This window comes from Zonotrichia leucophrys, chromosome 2 (assembly GCF_028769735.1).
Source record: "Zonotrichia leucophrys gambelii isolate GWCS_2022_RI chromosome 2, RI_Zleu_2.0, whole genome shotgun sequence".
NCBI classification, from domain to species: domain Eukaryota; kingdom Metazoa; phylum Chordata; class Aves; order Passeriformes; family Passerellidae; genus Zonotrichia; species Zonotrichia leucophrys.
In genome coordinates, this window is record NC_088171.1 from 68,518,159 (window position 1) to 68,541,459 (window position 23,301).

Genomic DNA, 23,301 nt, shown 5'->3' on the forward strand with positions numbered 1-23,301 from the left:
TGTGGAACCCATGGGCTGGAGGAATTCAGGCACTGGGGTGAAGCAGGCAGGGCAGACAGCAGCAGCTGCAGGGACAGAGACGCATGCCTCAGACTAAAACTTATGCCAATCATGCTAATCCTGTGGAAAGGGAATTCTTTTACTGAAAAAGATGTAAGTGCAAAGCTAGTCTTAGGGTTTCCCCTTTTTATTTTGTTTTTTCTACCCACACTGATTCTTCTGGTAAATCCTCCATCCCACTTCATTTCAGTTATGGTACTGATATAGCTTTCTTACTCATCTCTCTCTTCTTTTTGGTAATAAAAAAGGCAGGTGTTTGGCACTGTTATTTATTAATGTAAGTCCCAGCCCTTCATGATAAAAACCATGCATAGAAGCTGAGGTCACACCTACCTAGAAGAATCTCTGAAGAAAGACTGACATTTACAGGAGTGGCATTACCCCAAATGGAATGTCTACAGAACAGTTTAGAAGGATGGCAGGAAAATACAAGGCCGTATGGTGCACATATAGACAGTGTACATATATGGTACATGATTCATTACCAAATCACATGACTGCTGACAACAGATCTTCTTAAGAGTGCATCTCAATTTTACACGTGACATGCTATCATAATGTACTCCCAGGTTTTCAACACTAAGGTTAAATGATTACTATTATTATAATCTCAGCAGCAACATAAGGACATACCCTACAACGGCATGTGATACCCTGCAGGTGTTGTACTGTGTCATCAGGCTGCTGCTCAGCTCTGTTTGCATAGGACTTAAACTCAACCAAATCAACGCCACAAAAATAAGAATCAAATATGAACAAGCTCCACTTTTGCCTTGTCAATGCATTCTATAGAGAGATATGCAATATAAATTGTCCAAATTTTATTTAAAATCTTAAAATACATAAAAACTATTTTTATTCTGATTCTTTAACTTTCCAGTAGTTACTGGGATTGAAAAACCATGCAGCTAGAAAAATGCAACTTGTTTTTCCACAAAACTATTAAAAGACAGCTTAAAAGAAAATGCGACTCCAAGAATTGAAGAAAGTCACGACAGAGAAACATGCCTTCAATTTTTTCTTAGTAGAGATCGAATAAAAAGACCTTCAAATATTAAGTCAGAAATGTTAAATTAAAAATGAAGAACAAAATCATGAATCAAACTTCCTCTCTTGTCAAAAAGGCAGTTACTGGTAGTCTTGCTTATCCTCTGCCTCTTTTGACCTTCTAAAACAGACTTTAAGAGCACGATTCTCAGAGAAATATCTCTACAACTACCAAGGTATTTTTATTCTCTAATACAAAATCTTTATAATGAACAGCATCAATTACTGAGCACAAAGTCCTACCACTGTCTTTCAGTACTGAAAGGCCACCCATTAAGGACATGCCCTTTTCAAGTAGGAAGCCATCCCTGTCATCCAAAAAACCAGATACCTTGCAGAGATAATAGATGAAGTCTAGAACAGGAGACACAAAAATCCATTCTTAACCTGATGATTTATGGAGCAAGCAGAAATGCATAAAGAAAACAGTTATATTTAGCTGTATTGTCCAAGCCTGCAACAAAACCTACTTTGACACTGCTCTTTTTGATTAAAAGGATTTTTTTCATAACTCTTCATTTTTTCTTGAATGCATCTTTTGTTTTATATACAGCACAAAATTTACAAGAATTAACCTGTGATACACAATTTATCATGCAGATTCAGAGCTTTAGTGAGGGACTTCTTTTTTTGCATTGACTCAGTTTGGTTAGTCTGACTCCCCCAGAAGCACTTGAAAAGCTGCTCAGGAATATTCTGCCTCAATATTTTTGCTGATGACAACAGCTACATAAGTGTTTCTCACCCAGAGCTGGGAGCAAGATACATCCTTAGCCATAACCACACTAGAAATGCTGTCTAGTACTTTGTGACAACTACCATTTTTACAGTGTCCAATGCCCTGTCCCATACCATGGTCTAGTACTTATTTTTAGAGATTAAAAGGTTCTGTACTGCAGGATTTGCCATTAATGGTTAGTTTTCAAGTGTTGTATAAGAATCACAACAGAAGAAAAAAATAACATAAAAAAAGATAAAACAGGTGTGAGGGAAAGTTATCAGGCAAACTACCTGGGTGGTAAAAAAAATAACATCTCCCAGTTTATTTTAGCATGCAAAGTTATCACTTTCCCCACCTGGGGGGTACTGATCAATGACACTCAAAAACTCAGGCAGCAGAAGAACTGACAGAAAAACAATGAGCTGCTCAGAGGTATAATCCAACACTGAAATGCCAAATTATAATCCCACCAACCACAACTATACCTGAGATTTCCCATCTGTAAAATGGTAAATTTCTCCTCCCTCCACAAATGTGGTAAAATTGGTTCATGCTTGCTCTCCCTCCCTGAGGATTTTAATTGCTTTTATTACCAAATTATACACAATTTACACTCAAAAAAATTCCCAACAAAGGAACAAACAAACAAACAAGTTTGCATGGTTGCAGGCTGAAGTGCTGCCTGGCTACAGCTGCACGAGGTGAAAATGACAACACTGCAACTCCTCCCTGTCCTGTGCCCGCAGACAACAGCTCCTCCCCATCTGTCAGCACAACTTCTGTAATTATTCCCTAATGTAGTTCTGCCAAAGTGACCTGGTTTAGATATTAAGAATACCTGAGTTAATGTAGGCATCCTGAAATAACTGGTTTGGAGAGCAGCCACATATGCAGTGTTTTCTGACACATCTAAAAGGACTGCAACTTTCAACAGAGGACAACAAACACCTATAGGCTGGACTGGTCCAGTAACCCTCATCGTCAGGAACAGGACATGCATTCTTAACGCCTGATGAAAGCTTCTTAGTTCAGGTCACTAAAAGTAAGCATGAAATTCAAAAGAATATTCTCAATCTAAAGCAATATCATTTAGGCACATTTGTAAACTCAATATAAGGCATGCTCTCAGCCACTGTACATGTGTATATATATGAAAAAGATATTTTGAACATTTGAAGAAATTAAACTAAAGGTACATCTGTTGGTGGGTGAGAAGGCAACAAAAAACAGAAAGACCAAAATGAACACATGTGGGCAGGTAAATATTCAATGAGTATTGCCTTGTTTATAATAAATCCACTGTACATTCCCATCATGTTCCTTTCTGGCCTCACGCTCGTGTCAGGCTAAATTAATTTAAAGTTTACAAAATAGAATCTATTGGATTTCATACTCTACCTGAGAGGGCCTTGTTCTGTTAGCTGAAGGCTTTGCCTACATTTCTGCTTTTGTTCAGAGCAGTAGTGCAATTTGGAAGCAAATCCTTCCCTCCTCTGCACTATTCCTGCTGACTGTGGAATGGTTTTATTCACAGACCAGTTTAGGTATCCAGGATGTGGATTCTTTATGGAGAAATATAAACTGGAAATGGAAATGTACCAATGCATCTGTCCCGCTTCAGCCCCTAAGGGGGCACACAGATCCAAGCAAGTAACGCCTCTGAACAGTTTCAATACATGTAGTGCCATGGATATTTGATCCTGAGGGGCACCACTAAATCTAGTCCAAAATAAAAGTGCTGCACAGCAGAATATGTAGAGGTGGGGGGCACAGCACCAACTGCTTCACTCTACTGATTTTCTCCACTTGAGCCAAATTACTTCTGGAGATATTCCCCAAGTCAGAGACAGAAAGCTGGAATAAATGCTAGTCTTACATGCATGCATTACAAGTGAACAGTCACCCTTTCTTAAACTGGACACTATTTCATACACAAATGGGACCTAAATGATCCCCCATAAGCAATCAGCAATGTCTACAAGTGGTTGCATCTTCCATTTATTAAAATCTTGCAGAAGTCAATGACAAAAAGTATTCAAATACTTCTTATTTTAAATAAAATAAATGCATTCTACATTAAAAAATCAACTAATAAATAGCAGCATACCACATCAAAACCATTAAGTGCCATGTTTTGCTCAAAGCAGTTTTGGGGAAACAGATACTCAAAAAGATATTTGATGAGGATGTCAAAACACATTTGAAGGTCTGTAAAATGAGCACTAAAATCTTATTTTACACATTTTAATAGAAAATACATAATTTCCCACAGGATGACTTAAGACCAAGTCACAGTATTGCTCACTGCAGTTAGCACCAGCAGGGAAATCTGAAAAACAGCTTAACACGTACACATAGAATATCAAAATCTGTACAGAAAAGAATGTAAAAAACCAATATTGTATGGCTTAAGAACAAATAGCATCATAAAGAAATGACACTAGGACATCATATAAATCCAAGAGTTCACCTTCACTGCAGCTCCACGTTGCTGCATTGACAGGAGCCTGGGAGAGCACACATAAGGCCGCTGCCACATGCTCGGAGCTGACTGATTTGATTAGCAGAACAGACTGATTGGATTAGCAGCCCATGAATTGCTGTAAACTGAGCTGCTGCATCCTTACAGCGTGACTGACCCGAGTGTCTGTGCAGCACAGGGCTGGCCATGCTGAGGCTGTATTACACATATAATGTTCTGCAAGCCAGAGCTGTAAAAAATAAATGTGGATCAGATGTGGGCAGATTAATGCCTTTCTGTCAAATCAGCTTCAGCAGATGATGCAGGTTTTGTGTTGCTTTTGTGACAGCTCTGCAATGAGGGATGATACCTGATCTGAAGGCCTGACAATACAGAGTCCACCAACTCGACTGCCTTCAGGCAGTCGGCACCAGCAGGATGAGTTCATACAGGATCATCACTTCCCAAGCCACAGCCACTCCCAACCTCCTTTGGAGGCAGCAGTGTGTGCAGAGGGATTGGAACACATTCAGGTCTATGAGCAGGAGTCCCATAAGGGACCATAAGGCACTTCTTGTGGTCCTTCACGCTAGCAGTGCAATAAAGAGAAATGCACAGCTCAACCTCCTTTCAAAAATTTAACAGCTGTGTTAAAACAAATATTAAGATTTCTCTTTTTCCCAAGCTCTATTTCAATCAAAGGCTGTCCATTTCTTTAGGATTCCTGGACACAAGTCATGCAAGAGCTAACTTTGAGGCTATCTGTAACATTCAATTAATACAGTGGCCTGTGGGTTATAATTCACATTTTAATTCACCATCTATATAAATTTCATATCAAGTTGCATATAAAATTTCAATTGTCTCAGTGAAGCTCATTATTTATCATCAGCTTTAGGTTTTACATCCTCTCATGGTCTTAGCAAAGACAATAGACAAAACAGTTTAATTACTGCATTCTCATAAATGCCAGTGATTCCAGGGAATCATAGCTATGGTGCATGCCATGCCTGGCTGCACAGCCACTGCCTGAAAAAGCATCTTAGGAAGTTTTATACTTGTACCTACATTAAACAAACTAATCACTGGATGTGCAACTCCTTTATGATGTATTCAAAAGTGCAGATCACAATCAGAAAGCAGATCTTTGTAAGAAGCCTTTTCTGCACAGGACATCAGGGAAACGGGTGTGGAGGGAGAACCTGTGACAAAGTCACTTTGCTTTAGAGAATTAACTCCCTGGATAAACAGTCTGCCTGACACTTACTTCCTCACAAGTCACCACTGATGATTGATGCTAAACTGTCAGCATCACAGATCCTTCCCGATATAATTTACAGAGAAATAGTTACAACAGTTGTGATGCAAGTTACAGCCTACTGCAGAATTCATCAACTGCTTCACCCTAATTATAGTTACCTAGCTATTGCAAGAATGCTTAGAAAATCTTAATCTCATTCCATCAACTCACTGTTCACAACAGTTATAACCTTTTATTTACACCAAGGTAAGGCAGACATATATTTCCTACTTTGCACAAAAGCAGAATAAAAACCCATGTAAAGCTGATAATATCTGTACAAACATAATATAAACAATTAGCTGCAGCAATGGATTCTTACCAAACACACACCATTTGCCTCCTTTAGAAATAAGAACAAGTAGCATCAAATAGGCTTATCATCTTGAATGGAAAAGGTCCCAATCAGAATAAACTATTAAAAACCACTAGCACTGAATTTAGGATACACATTTTAGGCAGTCAAAGCTACTACATAAGTATTACTATGTTTATTAAGTCACAAAAAAATTTATCATTTCTAGAAGATTTCAGCATCATCCACATATAAAATGCCAAATGAAATTCTTCCCATCTTTAATTCATTTGTGAAAACTACATGATAGGATGCAAATCCTGGATTTTTTTTTCCAAGAGGTAAATATTCTGTCTGCACTTGCCAAATTCTCTAGCTTATATCTCTCCACTGCAGTACAAAAAGTGAAGGTCCAGAACTTGGTGCTACCAATGCCAAATAAAAAAAATAGAGAAAACTGAAATGCATACTTATTATTGGCAACTCTGGCAACATGAAAAACTCTCAACCAAAGAATGCCCATATTTTGTGTGTGATTGATAATTTGTGAAAATCCAGAAATAATCTAAAGCTACCTCACAGCTTCAACAGCATTACAACTATTTACTTAAAGGATAAGGCCAACAGAAATATTGCCACTTTGTCCTTCAGCGAGAATAATACAGACTTTGTCAATATTAAGCATCAGGACTACAGACTGGCTTTCAAAGCAGGAGAAACTGGACCTTCAACAGTGCTCAAGTACAAATGACTGATAAAGATTCAAAATATTTCATCTAAAAGGAGTGTCTTAAGGAGAGAGTAGGTCACAGCAAAACTGCACTCCAAGTGTTAGAGAACACCTTGCCACAGCAAAGCAAACTCCAGAAATGGGAACTGTAACAAGAAAGAGGAGCAGACAAAAGAAAATCATGCGACAGCTGAAGAGTGAACTTGGTATGCTGTAGTCAATTTATCAAATTTCATTTAATTCTACAACAGTTTCATCTACCAACATCAAACAAGGCTTTTCAGCAGCCTACTGCCTACAGAAGCACCAATGTCAAGTCTGCTATTGTAGAGCTGACCAAACCTCAGTAAGAAGGCTCACAGACCTCAGCTCTTAGAAGCTTATTCAGTAGCAGTCTCTTCCTTTTTCCTCTTAGAGGGGATGCTAGTTCTAAATATAGTAGCAAGAGCTTTCTCTGGGATCACTTCGTCCAGGAAGGCACAATACACACTTAGAGCCTCCTACCTGGCTCCTCTCACTCTTGCATCAAAAGCTTATTTCCATAAGAAATAAAGCTCCTGGATACAAGACCATGACTGAATTTTTGTAGTCAAATACAAAGATGCTAAAAAATTCTAAATCACAGTTAAGAACAACATTATTTGCTGGCTCCTTCTGTATTCCTTACCTCAATGCCAACATGTCTTAGAGGAATGTGTGTCCCTGGTCATTCTACTTGCAATAGGACTTCTCTAAATACTTGATCTAGAAAAGCTGGTGATACAGAACTTTCCCCTAATTAATCAACCCCAGTGAGTGCTTGCACAGCTGCCTCTCACTTGTGACATTCTATTTCTTTAAGAGATTTATTAGCAGATGAACTTTTTTTCCAGACAGGAAAGGTATTTCTCTGTTTGGGTCTCAAGTCTCTCTGTCTTTAGACTGAACCTGAACTCATTTCTTATTTAATACCGCTGCAGCTTCCATGACTACACCCTCCCATTCACTTTTCTAACCAGGCTGTGGGGTACAAATATAGCTGTGGGATTGCTGGTAACTGTGCTTGGCAAAGATTCTTCCAAATTCCAAGGTTTTAAAGTTTATTAATAAAACCAGGTTTTACAGTGCTCATCCACTGTGTACCTTCCTAACAACAACAATAACAAAGACCCAGAGTATATACAAATATGTTCATGCTCTTCACATATAATTAATTAGCTTTTTACTAGGCCTGCACATTGCACATGAGTAGTACAAGTTCTGCAGTCAGTATGTATTCAAATGACTTTCTTGTTTCACCAGTATTCGCAACTTCCTAAGCTTTATTCTTCAAACACGTCAATCAGAAAAAAAGTACCCTACACTGCATCACTGGTTTTAACACACATACACCTCCTGCTAGTGTAATTTGCATGAAGACATATTCCCAGTAATTACCATTTTCCTGAAATGCATCTAATGCTTACATACATTTTAACATCAAATCACTAATTACTCAACCTAACATTACATTGATATTAAAACTCCTGAATTAAAGGGATTGATGATTAAGATTGGTTTCTGGTGTTGTTTGAAAATATGCACTGTCTTAAGCTCTGTTACTTACTGATCCTATCCACCATCAGTTCATATATGCATACTAAAGTAACAGACACCAGGTATTAATCTGATTACTCTGATGTTGGTCAACAAAATACCTCCAATTTCAAAATCCCTCTTTGCTTTGGCAAGGAGAACAAAGCAGAAGAAACAAAGCATTTTAGGCTTGGAAAATGTCAGCTTCATCAACAGCACCTTTTGTTGAGGTAATTAAATTTATCTTTCAATAATTCAGATTTTTTTTTAAGAAAAGCTGGGTAGCAGCAACTTCTCTATCACATGGTTAACATGAATTTCTGAAGCAATTTACATATAAAAACCTTCTCTGTAAGCATCTTCTATTTCCTGTAATCTGGAATCAAGCAGGATAAGGAAAAATCACATGTAGTTTCCTAGAACTGGGTAACAAAATATTGTAAAAGGTTATTCTTTACTCAAACCACTTCTTGAACATTATTTTTCTACAGAAAGCATCATCTCAACAGTGGCTGTAGCATTTAGTAGCCACTGAACTCTTGATATAACACTTAAAAATTGTGCCCTTCAAGGTCACAACACAAATACTAAACCAACCTGAACTATTTGTACTGCAGATTTTGCCACTGCTCTTTAAAGTCTGTAAATAGGCAGAGCTTCTTCCCAAAAAAGGACCACAATTGAAGTCTCCACTTAGGCAGAAATGATACCGCACTACAACTTGCTCAAGTCCCTCCCTAAGAGCAAAGGAACCAAGAGTTACCTTCTACAAGGCCAATTCTCTGTCTGCATTCCAGTCCTTCCTCCTGCACAGATGTCATATAAAATAATCTGCCAACTTTCTCATATAACTACAAAAATATGGTAAACAAACTATCACCTGCTTTTTGCAGAGGAAGAACATATTGTTCTGTATTTTCCTCCAGCTATGGATACTATATTGGCTTTTGGTGTCTCCTTACCCACGTGTTGGACTTCTTTTATTCTTTGGAAAACAATAAAATAATCTCTCGTGCTGTCTCCTTCACTTTCAGGTGCTTTTTATTCTTTTCCCTCTGTCCCTGTGTGAATCTGATATTGCTATTTGCAGTGCTTTTCCTAATCCCACATCACAATTTGCTCTCCAAAATATGCCTTGAGGATTACTTTCCTCATAATTTTATAAGGTAATGGTGTATTAAATCCTTACACATTTCTCCAGATTCAAGTAATTTGCAAAATACTCTGCAAAATAACACTTATTAAAAAAAATAAAATTAAAAACCATCACGTTCACTTCAATCTAAGCAGTTGTTCACAGCACAGCAACTGTTCACAAAAAAACAGATTTTATTATATAGAAGGTATTTCAATTTAGACCCAAACTTTTCTTTTGGCCTTAGTTATTTCAATGATAAATCTAAAATTATTTCTATAGTGTAGAGAATAAACAACTGTCTCACCTCCTTCTTTATAAAAGAGACAAATTCACTAACTTAAGGTATGCATGAAGAATCAAGACTTAGGCATGTAATACACTGGCATCTATCTTCCCCTCCACTGTGTCTTTTCATACCTTAAGTCAGTTTAAATACACTGTAATCATGAACACCTTTTAAATTAAGAGCTGTTTTTTATATCTAACACCCTAGCCATATTGCTCTTTCTCCATTCAGAAAACCCTGATATCCAAAGTAATACCACAAAGAGAATGAGAGAATTTATAGAACATTATCTTCACATTGCAATATAAGCATTATTTACAGTTGCCTGCACTGAGAAACAGTCACCACAGGCCAGTGTCACCAGCAGGGAGCGACCCTTCAGAGACAGCTACAAAACCTCTTTCCTACAGAAGCAATGCCAGTTGGTTTCTTTGCACAAAGAAGTCCTCAAATTTACGGTCGCTCAGCCAAGGTTGAGCCAGTTGGCTCCCAAACTTCTAACCTTGGTAATCCTGCCTCCGTAAAACAGAGATAATTCACTTAGAAGCAAGTTTCCAAATTACAGGACTATGGCATCATAGTTATTTTTTCATAACCCAGTTACAGTAACATTGAAATATAAAAGCATATTTTCATTTCTATAAAATTTTCCTGGAAGGACAGGTGAGAACTCCTTTTTTTTCTATACATATCTTAATACTTAGCATTATTAGTGTATCCAAAGAATTTGTACTGCAAATTCCTTGTCAAGTGTTTGATAGAAATGGTCACATTTTAAAAACATTTGGAATTCAGAATCTTCATTAAAACAGATACTCTCCCTTTTATCAGGTGCTGCTAATTAATCTAGTCATTTGTTGTCAATGCGCTGTACCATCTGTAAATTTAAAATAGCTAGTGACTGACTTGATTATATTTTAAAGAATAACTTTAAAAAACATGCTTGTATAAAAGAGGTCTTCTGTGATCATTTTGGATAGCATTTTAAATACTTTAGCACCATAGTATACTCAGCCCAAGATTTCATCTTATCTCTATAGTTACTAAAAATTAAACTAAATTAATTCATATAGTTACTGTTACAGGAGTGGTACAGAGAACAGAATTTAGTCTCTAAAACAAATGCACAAATTTAGATGCAATCCAAAGCATTAGCGTGTGTGTAAATGGATTTCCTGAAAATAGGAAAGTACAGTGTCCAGACGACTGTACTTTATCATGTAGCTCATGAGACTGCATCTTCTACACCTTGCTACTTGAGTAACCCAAAAATTCAGATTTTTCCTGGCTATTTTTATAATTACTAATCAGTCACCAAGATATGGATAATGGCCAGACCATTCAGTGGGTAAAGCACTGGCAGGATGGCCCCATGTCCATGAGGAGATCAGTGACAAGTGGTGTCCCTGAGGGGTCTGTCCTGGGGCCAGTGCTGGTCAATATCTTTGTCAGTGGCATGGACAGTGGGACCAAGGGCACCCTCAACAGTTCACTGATGTCACCGAGCTGTGTGGGGCAGTTGGTATGCAGGAGAGAAAGGGATGGCATCCAGAGGGACCCAGACAGGCTGGAGAGCTGGGCTTGCGCAAACTTCCTGAGGTTTAACAAAATCAAGGGCATGGTCCTACACATGGGTCAGGGCAATCCCAGAACATCCACAGGTTGGGCAGAGAAGTGATTGGGAGCAGGCCTGAGGAGAAGAACTTGGTGGGGGTGGCTGACAAAAAACTCAACATGAGCTGACTGGTGTCACAGCCCAGAAAGAAAGTGTTGCCCTGGGCTGCATCCAAAGGAGACTGGCTAAAAGGCTGATGGAGGTGATTCTTCCACTCTGTGCTTTTCTCATGAGACACCACCTGGAACACTGAGTACAGTGCTGGGGCTCTCAACATAAGGAGATGGAACTGTTGGAACAGGTTCAGAGGAAGGTCACAAAATTGATAAGAGGACTGGAGAAGCTCAGAGAACAGGCTGAGGAGGTTATCACAGAATATCCTCAGCCGGAAGGGTCATCAACTCCAATTCCTGGCTGTGCTCACACCATGTACCTGAGAGCACTGTCAGTACATTTCTTGAACTCTGCCAGGCTTGGGGCTGTGACCACTTCCCTGGGGATGCTGCTCCAGTGCCCCAACCACCCTCTGGGTGAAGAAAATTTTTGTAATATCCAACCTAAACCTCCCCTGACAGACCTCCAGGCCATTCCTGTCACTAGGCACCACAGGGAAGAGATCAGTGTCTGGCCCTTCTCTTCCCCTTGTAAGGAAGCTGTAGACTGCTGTGAGATCACCCCTCAGTTTCCTCTTCTCCAGGATGAACAGACCAAGTGGCCTCAGCCACTCTTCATACGGCTTTCCCTCTAGATCCTTTGAAATCTTGATTGAGGAGAACTCAGCCTGTAGAAGAGAAGATTGCATGGAGATCTTGTAGCAGCCTCCCACTATCTGAAAGGGCCCTAGAGAGGCTGGAGAGGGATAGGACAAGGAGTAAGGAGTACAAACTGAATGAAGAGAAATTTGGGTAAGAGATAGTTTGATTATTAAGAATTTGGCCCAGAGAAGTTTCAGTCCCCAGTCCCTGGTTCATGACCAGGCTGGACAGAGCTTTGAGCAGCCTGGTCTAGTGAAAGGAAGGAAGGAACTCCCACAGCTACAGGGTTAGAACTACATGATATTTAAAGTTTCTCCAAAAGGAAATTATTCTATGATTCTTCATATATCACTGACTAATTTAGATTTTCATTTTAAACCTATGCTTTTTATAATACTGAGTGACATTAGTCATGCCATCAATGGGAAAGAGATTTTTTTAGCTCAAATAAAACAGTTAAGTATTAGGTAAAGTTAAATACCCTTTAATAGCTCTTTTAACTTTTTTCTTTAAAATAGTGTTTTTCTCTTCATTTTTTCTTTCTTTTAAGGCATAGTAGGAATGCATTAACATAATTTCTGGAGGAATGTTATATTTATTTAGGGCTTTTTCCTCTGAACAGACAAGGTCTTTAAAAACCCCTCCTTCCTAATTTTCATAATTATAATCCATGAAAACAAACATCTTTGTTTCATATTCTGTTGAATCCGGAACAACTTGGCTCCGTTACTGTGAGGAACATAGCTGATTCCTTCCTTTTCCAAAAAGTAGCAATGTTACAAATTAAACTGGTGAATGAATCTCCCTAAAGTTAAATACATCCAAATTGTTTTGGCTTTCAGCTGGTTTATTGTGTAATCATCCCCTTATGTGATGCAAGTGAGACAGAGCAAAGAAAAAAAGGAAGTGGAGATACAGAAGTGATGTTTTTTTTTAATAATAGAATGTGGAATTATGGTGAAAACTGATGCAGTTCCATAGCAGCATGGATTATATGGGATTGTCATGAACAGAGAGGAAATTTACCCCAGGTGCCTTAACCTGAAAAAAATCCCAGAGGTGAGGGAATTATCTGAAGGAATGCATTATTTTTGGAGATCACTTTAAAGACTGAATACTGAGTTTATATGCATAAAAATAATTACAAATTGTATACAAGTATCATATATAATTAAATGCATAATCAAGAATTCTTAAAGACTAATTAATTACATTTTAAAAGTATTGGGAATGTATGAATTAAAACCTCTCAATTTGTTGTCTGCATGTTTGTCTTTTATATCTTGTTTTTAAAATGTCTCCAATTACATGAGGATATCAAGAGCTCTGAAAAGTCACTCACCTTCAAAAACTTTTCTACCCAAAGTCTTTAATTATTTGTTTTATGACATGAATCTTTTCGCAGAAATCAAGTACAATGTGGTGTCAAAACAAAGGATTAGGACTTCATTTCTCCTTCTATTTATTTCTTCTGTATTCCTTATATTGACTACTGCATGTTTAAATAAGCCTTGCTTTCTAACAACTAAAGCAGAGAATAAGTAAAACTTCAACTATTCCCATCCAGAAAACAAATAAACAAAAAATTGCAAGCATCTTAGTTTTAGTTTTTGCCATAAGAACAAGAAGGGTTAAGTAAAGGGTTTTATTTTTGGTCTATAGACACAATGTGATTTTAACTCGCCATCTCACATTTAGAAATAATTATTCAAGGGCCCAAGTGGAATCTTCATTCAGAGTTGTGTTTCACAAAGAAAAACAATGCATGACTGCTTCTGAACTTGAAAAGCATTTGAGCCAAGCTTTTTAAAAATTTTTAAATCGAGATAGTCAGATGCCAATTTCTGAAATAAATTATTCTTCTGACACTTCCATAAGTCTGTGACATCTCACAGAAGGCAGGAAAAAGGGAAGTGAAACAGACAACTCTTTAAATCTCAAGCTACTGATGGATGTGAAATTTCATTTCAGTTTCCACAATACGTAAACACTCAGTGTTACTTCGAAAAAGAAATCTGGGGAAAATGGTTTATTTCTAGAAAGGATTCTGCATGCATTGGTATGTGCCTTAGAGAATCCTGCTACCAGCACCTGAACTTAAAACAGGCTGCTTTTTTCCCTTTACACTAGTCCCGTACACAGGATATGAAAGAGATATACTGTCACAGACCAACGACTGCTAAAGCACATTTATTTTGCCTTTTCTTTTTTTTTCAGTTTAACATTTTGAGAGCAACAGCCCTTTTGCTGAGTAACGTGTGTATTAGAAGCAGTCTGAGCTTTCTCCCATGGCCAGCCATAAAGTCACTGTTTCAATCTGCCTCCTTACACCCAAAATCACTGCTGCATACCTCAGGATGATTCTCTTACACCTTCACAGCTTTCCACATTCAAGTGCTGCGATTCTCTCTATCAAACACTTTGGAGCTAGTTCTGAAGAATGAAAGTAGTGACATTCAGAATTAAAGTGAAAATCTTCAAGACTTTGCTAAACTAACAACTGAAATTAAGGTTCTGCTGGCAGTATTTAAAATTTACATGTCTACGGAATGGAAATGTCTGTTTCATACTGGTGGGACTGGACTGACATGACAACTTTGCACTCTAACTTCCTACAACGGAGGGTACTCTGAGGGGCTTCTTTTTGAAACTTCTGACACTTGCAAGGAATGGCAAAATGAGCTACACTACCCTATGTGTAAAACTGAATCCTCTGCCAAAACAAGACTGACATCTCAAAGCCTCTAAACAGATCTTTATGAGGACCAGTGGCCTTCTGAGGGTGCTTTTCTTTTATGTTTTGTCCAAACTTATTTCAGTTCTCCCCATCTTCTCCTCAAAGAAACTTAATGTACTATCTTTTTTTGTACTACCTGTTTGCCATGGGGTTCATCTTGTTTAAACCACTCATCACAAATACAAAAATGCTGAACTCTGGGGATCAGACCTTTTTCCAACTTGGAAAATCCTAAAGCATAATTAAAGAAAATTTTGAAGTTTGCCTCAATTTCTAAGGAACTGCATGGTGTAAACTCAAATACCATCCACATCACATGTACAATTGTATTTCCATCTTTTTTTTTTTGAGAACAGATGATCTCCAGTAGCAAGAACTATCAGTTTCCAAACAAGGAAAACCAAAACAGACTGACTCTTCAGTTAAGAGGTGTATGATATGATGAACAGGAAAATGAATAGGAAAAGTTTCCCATACTTCCTATAATAATAACAACAACAAAAAAGTAGGGAATACTTAAGTGGGAAAAAAACCCTAACCAATTAAAACACAGCCAAGTTGCAGAATTTATTGTCTCATTGCATAATGGAGCAACTAGACAAATTCAGGATCTACAGATCCATTACAGATTAGTAAACACTAAGTGCAGACCATAACTCAGGAAGCTCTTAAATTGCTGCTCCCCAGTGACAAGAAGGGCATGCCAAAGGAAGACTCACTCTGTGCTCCCTTATTATTCTTTATCCATTCATTGCTACCTAGGTGGAATTCTGGGCTAGTCCAGCAGAGCACTTCTTATATCAAAAGCTACTTGGCATTTTTAAGAAGTATAAAGATAAGGATTAACACTTCACTGACCATAGGGTAAAGAAGCATTATGGAAAAGCTAAGGCCACCAGCAGATTAATCAGGTGCTTGAACTGGAGTAGTAGTCCTTATTTTCAGTTTCATGCAGACCAGTGCCATTTCAGAGTCTGAGTTACAGAGGCAGTTTGGAAAGTGTAGGGAACATAAAGACAACTTGTTATTAAATGTAACTGTTTCAGGAATTTTTCTAATGAAATGTTTTCTTATCAGTGAGGCTGTTTTCATTAAATCAATTTTATCAAGAGAAATTGCAATTCTATGAAATATTCTTATTGATCAGAGAAAATAAAATTTTCTCTGATCAATAATATCATAAGACATTTTTTCATTCTTTGTCTGATACAAGTTGTAACATCTCAACATGACATTTACAGCAACTTAATGCACTCTGCTTTAATGTAATTCAAAACCAATTTAACTTCCTTTTCCTAGAAAAGTCGGCATAATGGCCTCTCTTTGGAGCGCCTAAAGCCCCCACCTTTCATAGAATCATAAGTCCTTCCTCACAAAATTATGCACTTCCTCACATTATGAAGGCAATAATTCCCACCTGCCCATCCAGGAAGCACAAGAGAGACAAAACTGCATGTTCTGGGAAAAATAACTTGGCCAAAGCTCCTAATTCTTTTGGGTAAATAACACACTAAGGCTCCTAAACATCAGCACCTTGAAGATGATATGCCACAGAGGCAAAACGCAGGTTGAAGGATCAAAACTCAGCTCAATGTCAACATTTCCAAAAACCATGAGAATTTCTACTATTAAGAAGTTAATTTCAACTGACTTCCACCCAGAAAAATGCCCCCAGCCGCCCCTAAGGCTCCTCCCAAACCCTTCAAAAAAACCAAATCGCGTTTGTCAGAAATTCCATGTTGAAAATTCGAAGTATTAGCTAGCTCTTCACAGAAATGTTTCATGAGGACCTTGATGTTTGAAGGTTAATTAGCTTCCTGTCAGGCAGAGGACCTGAAAACAATCCTTCTAGGAGCAGAAAGCCACCACACAAATCCGGATTACCCACCCCAAAGGGGAGGTGTTCCACCCAGTCTCAGTACTTCACACCCTCAAAGGAATTCAATGATACCCTAACACAAGGTGATATTCAGGCAATCGCATACCTGGGATACCAATGCCAGGGACCTGCGGCAAGGAAAAGGCTTGCCTTTAAAGTAAAACATAACCCCCCACCACATACACTTTCATAAGAATAAGTTAAAAGTATCACGATAACTGAGCAATGGTATCTAATACGATTTTCCTTTTGCAATGGCCGCTGGTGCTCTTTAGAGCGTCCCCCAACACTAGCACAGGGTTTTTTATCTACACAACAAACCAGCTGGGGAAACAGAATCAAGTTTAAAATGTCACAACAGACAAAAAAAAAATTTTACACTTTGTTTCCAGTATCATGTTGCATCACTATTGCTCAAAATCTGTGCCATGCAGAGGAGCAGGAAGGAGCAGCCAGGTGCAGGAAAAGTGGCATCTGTGCTAACTTATGCCCACAAAACATTAATCTTAGCTGTTTCATTTAGGGCTGATGGAACAGAAAGAAGGTCTAAAGATGCTTACAGGTCAACTTTTGTGTGCAAGTAAATTATAAACAATAACCAAAACAGACCGTCATAATTTCACTGTTACGTTTTCCCAACACTCATATCACTCATAAGGATATTACAGCTCCTGAAAAATCACTTTAATTACTTTAATCAGTGGAAAGCTATTTATTATGAGAAATAACTGGATTATTTTCCTTTAATTATTTTTTCTGCCAGCTAAGATGCATCATAAAGTTTTTTTGTTTTACTTTGAAACGAAGAACTTTGCCAGTAACTAGAAGAGAGAACCAAAGCAGAGAAAAAGGTCTTTACAAAGGATAGCTGGGTGCAGCTCGGAGACCTCGTTGTTGGGTTTGATGGCCTTTGCAGGCATCAGATATAGTTCCCACCGAAGGCAGCTCTTCCCTGGAATTGCAATTTCTCCCTTCTCCTTGATGCCATTTCACAGTGCTTATGATCTTGAGAAACAGCACCACTGAGCGATCAATTACAATTGTTCTTGTGCAAATACCTTTGGAACATTTTGTCTCACTTTCTCAACAAGTCTTACAGCCTGATTTTATCTCCCCTATCTTCTTTTCCTCTCTTCCTCCCCCCAATCAACTGCCCCCTACTAACTGAGCCCACAGAATATTAAATACATTTTTTAAATGTTGCTATGGTCCTACCGATTCAGCAAATCAAGTCAAAGCTTAAAGAAGGTCATTTCACCACATCACTATTTCTCAGGTTCTCCTATTAGGGAAGTCTCCTGACAAGTAAAGTAAACTATTACCCAGTCCTACTGCTCCCACCCCGAGGGTGTCCCAGACCCTTCCCTTAGGAGTAGCACTGGAGTTCATCTGATCTCAGAGGGAGGACATAGGAAATTTTTACCCCCCCATACTTCTTAAAAATGCTATAAAACTCACCAGCTCTCCGAAGTGTCTCATGACTTCAAAGCAGCTCAAACAAGGCAGGAAACTGGAGCTTGGGCTGGGTCAAAAGGGAGACCTCCAAAAGTCCCCATTCAGCTCAGACTCAAAGGTGCAGCTGAAATGCACCTGGAAGCCACTGAGCTCCATCCTCTATTGTCTGGATAGCCGGGTCCAGCCCCCTGTAATTGAGGACATTTTCAATCCAAGAGTCTCCTGACTCCCAAGTCATCCTACACTTTGATGAGCAGTTAACGCCACATTTGCTTTCTCAATTAAGTTCGAATTGAGTTTGGTGGGGGTTTTTTGATGTGGTTATCAGAAAAAAAAAACACCTCTTAAAGTAACAACTGCAGACAGAGAATTAGAAATAAACTAAACCACACCAAATAGAAAGCCAACTTTAAAGGAGAAAATAAAGTAGAATTCAGGTACTGCAAAAGGGCTAGAACAAAGTTCAGCTAGCTCTTGCTCAACCTGCTTTTTAAATTTACTTTTCCCACTCTATTCTTTTCTTCATCTAGCCACTAATCAAATTTACTTTAACTCAATTTTGTTCCCACCTTCTTTCCTATTCCTTTCAACTCCCCAGGACACACACACACAATGGGAATGAATCAAATCAATTTAGCGAGAGCTGCTTCTCTGGTTCAGTTCAATAATCTTTTTACTCCTCTTCAGCCATATCTGCAGCTTCCAAAGATTCGAGATCCAGTTTTGTTTCTCTTTCATTACATTTTGGGAACAAATCCTTTATGATTCAGTTTGTTCCGTTCTTCTTTACAGGTACATCCTTCCCTGCTGCACCAGGAAGGTGCTTTAATAAGAACGAATAAATTCAGAGGCATGGGAGTGGCAGAACAGATTCACTGGAATTAAAAAAATCCCAAACCACCACAAACAACCTAAGACCACCACAGATGTAATCCTGGTTTCAATCAAGGTTTTCTGCAGGTTGGAATCTTACATTTTAACAGCAGCTACATCCTACATTTTCAGGAAAGGTCCACTTTTGATGGTTGGCGTTGTATAATCAAAATGATAAATTCCATCTTTTAAGCATAGTTGGTAGGTTTTTCTGAACAGCACAACACAGTGTGATGTTAAAGGTGTGAAAAGATTTAACTGCTTATTTATTCAGTCAGGAAATGCATCATTCTTAGACCTTAAAGAATTAAGGAAACTCAGGGTTTTATTTATATATATTTTAAAAGGATATAAACTAAAATCTTGCTACAATGAAGCTTACATTTCTGATTGTTTATTTTAGTATTATTTAACTAATAATTTAACTAAATAAATAGGTTATTTAACTAAAAATAGGTTACGCACTTAAATACTTGATTTTTAAAATTTAATTAACATTACTTAGTTATAAATCATTTTAAGAAGATAATCAGTAGCAGGGAGCTAAACTTGGATTTGCGTCTATGCTTCAAGATTTTGGAAGTAAAACATCTGAACCCATACCTATTCTTTTATTTAGATAGGAATATCTAAGACAATGATTTCTGCAATGAAAAATGTTTTTCAAGCTTTAAGTAAGTTATTCTATTGACAGCTGAATAATCTGGAAGGAAGATGTGCATCTAGAAAAGGTTTGCCACTACTGCTAAGAATGGATTAGGTAACCTAAATTTACCTGCCCACAACTCATTCAGTGATGCAGGTTCTATGGTAGAAAAATACACAGTATATTTTTCTGCTGTGTCCTGTACCTTGGCAAGTTATAGAGAGTTCAGACTTTATTGGATGTATCATATTTTAAGTAAGTTTTTCAATGAAGTTCAATACTTATTTAAAATACACCTAATCATATCATTACTTATTCAGATTTTTATAATCTGCATAGTTTTGCTTATTTAGCATAATATCCTTACCTTAATGTTCTGTAAAGAATAATTCTGTTTAATTCCTCAGATTCAGTTTTCTTACAGCTACATAAGAGTTACTATATCTGTTAAATGTTATTACTTCACTGCCTGAGCCTCTCTCCAGAGAAAGAGAAGTTTCAGTAGTAAACATTGCCTAAATTAAACTCAGAACAAATTCTAAATTTAAAGAACAGTTTTGGCCAAGTTTTTAGACTAGCAGTGAGGATCTGCTAATGCACAGCAGCTGGGGACAGCTATTTAAACCTAGGAAGTGAACAGGGAAGTATGTCAAGGAACATCAGGAGCCCCAAGGAGAGTAATGAGGATTTGTTCAGATAACCAGTGTCAGATCTATGAATCAACAGAAGCTTCTTTTACATATTATTATGAAGTGTATCCAATACATGCACACCTTTTTAACTACTTCTGGCCTAAACATTATGGACAGGTTTCACATGTGAGAAAACAAACAATTTTTTGAATATATCTTAAAACTGTTTGGGAAAAAAATAAATACCCAGTCTAAACAATGGCTGGTTTGCTTGAGTATGCATTTTCCACATAAGTAAAAGTTGCAGGATTGGCTCTGTATTCTTTCAGAAAACATAAATGGACATCCTACTACTTAGCAGGACACCAGCATTTACTTTATTCTGAATTGTTTCAATTTTAAATACCTAGCTTTGTACTTAGTGTTGTGGTTCAATCACACCAATGCAATTTGAGATTTTGCTGACTACCAACAACACTAATGCATCAAACTCAGAAGAACCAGATCGTACTGTGACACCAGAGGGAATCTAAAAAAATGCTCAGCTTGGCACCTGACAAACAACTTGAAATCCTGCTGGTAAGCACTCAGTTACATCGTTGATCCAAAAAGATTGAAAATACAGTAAGAGAAAGAAAAGAGTAAAGAGTACAAGAGGGTCAACAGAGTGTACAAATACTGTACACTCAGAAAAAGAGCATAAAAGACAACTCCAAATCTCATGCTGTGTTCAGTTCTTAAGGTGGAAGAATAGGTGGTATTTTTTTAAATAACGGCGTAAGGAAATATTTTTTGAGAATAAGGATTCAAGCAGAAGAGAAGAGGGAACAGTGCGAAAGAAGCCAAGAAAAAAGAAGGTGAGGATTAGGATAGCACAGAGGGTATGAAGGTTGCACATAGACAGTATTGTACAGCAGAAGTGTCACCAAAGAGACAAGTAGGTGACTTTTTAGCACTGCATGCAATAACAGATTTACAAGTGACCTGGAGTAGAAGGTGGGAGCAAAATGGCCAAATGGAAAAGCTGGAAAAACACTGTGGTTGAAGAAGTGGGCTACAGCCCTGTGAGCACAGCAGTTGCCTGGCTGATGCTCCACAGCCCAGGGGTTTGAGACACAAGTTCCTGGCTACACTCAGTATTCATGAAGGATCAAATATGTACTTAAGCTCCAGTGAAGATTGAGGTCTAGCAAATGGGCTCAGACTACAAGTCACACTCAAATTTCACTGAAGTCTACACAAAACTCATCTGCTCAAGATGTGTGTAAATGTAATTTAAGCAATTCTGAAAAAAAAAAAATTGGAAAAGGGCGATTTTGAGAAACAGAAGTACACCACTACTTAGTTTTTCTCTCAGGCTAAACAAGAATTATTTCTGCACAGTGAAACTGGACAGCATTGGAACAATCTTCCTTAAGTATTGCCTTCCAGAAAGGTGTTGTTTTTTGTCAAGAAAAGCTTTTGGATATTTTGAGGTATCTTTACAGTTGTGCAATATATTTGGAACACCTCCTTCCCCCCTAGCAGCCATTTAAGGTCTGAATTGGAATTCTCAACATAAAAGAATGGTTTTCATTATTTGTCTTGCAGTGCAATTCTTACTGTGATTCCAAGTTTAAGGATCTAGTGTAGGTATAAACAGGTAGATGGACAATTACATTTCCTCAATCTTTCCCATAATCTGGCACTGACAGAGATTTAGGTATCTTCCATCAATCTTCTGTGCCTTCTTTATTGGAAGATTTTTTTGAGCAATATTCTTTCACAGCACTGAGTGCATTTTGAGAACACGGTATTCTACAGCAGGTTTCTCTGGTTCCAAGAATCAGAGAATCAAGCTTCTACTCTGGAAGCTTATAAACAAACAAAGTCTTAAAGCAATTACTTGAAAAAATGAAGTTTTCTTGGGAAGGAAATAGGGGAGTAAGGTTCAAAAGCCCTATAAACTGTTATGAACAAAAATTCAGTTGATTTTTTTCTGTGAGAAAAAAGCTACGACTATTGCTGGGCTGCTGCTTGTGTTATGGTAATTCCGGGTCGTTGTTGTTGATGGTTGTTTTTGTATCAGTAAAAGCCCGGGCTGGGACGAGGCAATGGCGCTGCTCCGAGCCAGTACGGGGCGGGGACCTTCCCGAACAGCGAGGAGAAGAGACCTGGGGTGGGGGGGCTATGCAAAGTGACTCCAGCACCAGCATGTGGGGGACTACGGCTCCAAACGCACGGAGAAGACCCCAAAAACAACGAGCCAAATAAGAGTCGAGAGATTGGAATGATGTCTGGACGTGAGGAGCCGAGTGCTGAGCCTGCAGAGATGTGGAACACCTTCGGAGCCCCTCTCGCCCTGAGCGTGGGAGTCGTCCCGAAACCGGGAGTGGGCAGGAAGGAACAGAGAAAACGAACATCGGATGGGATCACCACGCCCTAAAGGCTCCCACGAGTACCTGATTCCCCAGCTCTGCCCCTAGCGGACAGAGCTGCCCGTGTCCTCCTCCTCTGAGTTGCCCTGGGAGACACGACGGGAGACTGCAGCCCCGCCGAGCTGCCCAATCCTGAGCTGGTCACTTTTCATAAAGGCATTCAAAAGGAGAAGAAGTCTCCTGGCCCTGTTTAGTTCATAAACTGGCTGAGCTACCAGAACAAAACAATTATTTATAACACTGGAAAACTGAGAGCCTTCCACGCAGTTTGCCACCTCTCCATGTACATTTGCTGCCACTGGGACACAGATAGTATTTCTTTCGGAGGATGTTTAAACTCAAGGGCAGAATTTAAGGAGGTACTAAGTGCTAGCAGTGAGGATGTAATCTAGTACTCTGACTTGCTCTTAGAGGAGGTCACTGACCTGCCTTGGAGAACAACACAATTACAAAGCATTTTGAGGCCAATTTATTCCTTTTGAAAGCAGATGAGGAAAGTGTGAAAGACTTTCTTCAACACTTTGTTTTCTTTTCTATGAAAAAACTTTGAAAAATACGTGACAAGAGGACAAGACAAGGACCATTTACAGCCAGATGCTCAAGCTGAGAATCCATTCTACTGGGAATGAACAGAAGCCCTTGAATGCAATTTGCAGAAAAGCATTCCTCTGGGTGACCTGCTACCTGCTCTTCCTTGCTT

General features: G+C 38.5%; 1 protein-coding gene across 4 annotated transcripts in view; it reads right to left on the minus strand.

The window, feature by feature from the left end:
* Window positions 1–23,301, minus strand: part of CDYL (chromodomain Y like) — a 105,615-nt gene that overhangs the window by 58,952 nt on the left and 23,362 nt on the right. The window contains exon 1 of one of the 4 annotated variants that reach the window (XM_064705345.1): window positions 18,037–18,187. The exons of the other annotated variants lie outside the window; for them this stretch is intronic. Coding sequence (XP_064561415.1) covers window positions 18,037–18,057 — 21 coding nt within the window. The 5' untranslated portion in view covers window positions 18,058–18,187. Of the gene's footprint in view, window positions 1–18,036; window positions 18,188–23,301 lie in introns of those variants that run through there. 4 annotated transcript variants of the gene reach the window in all.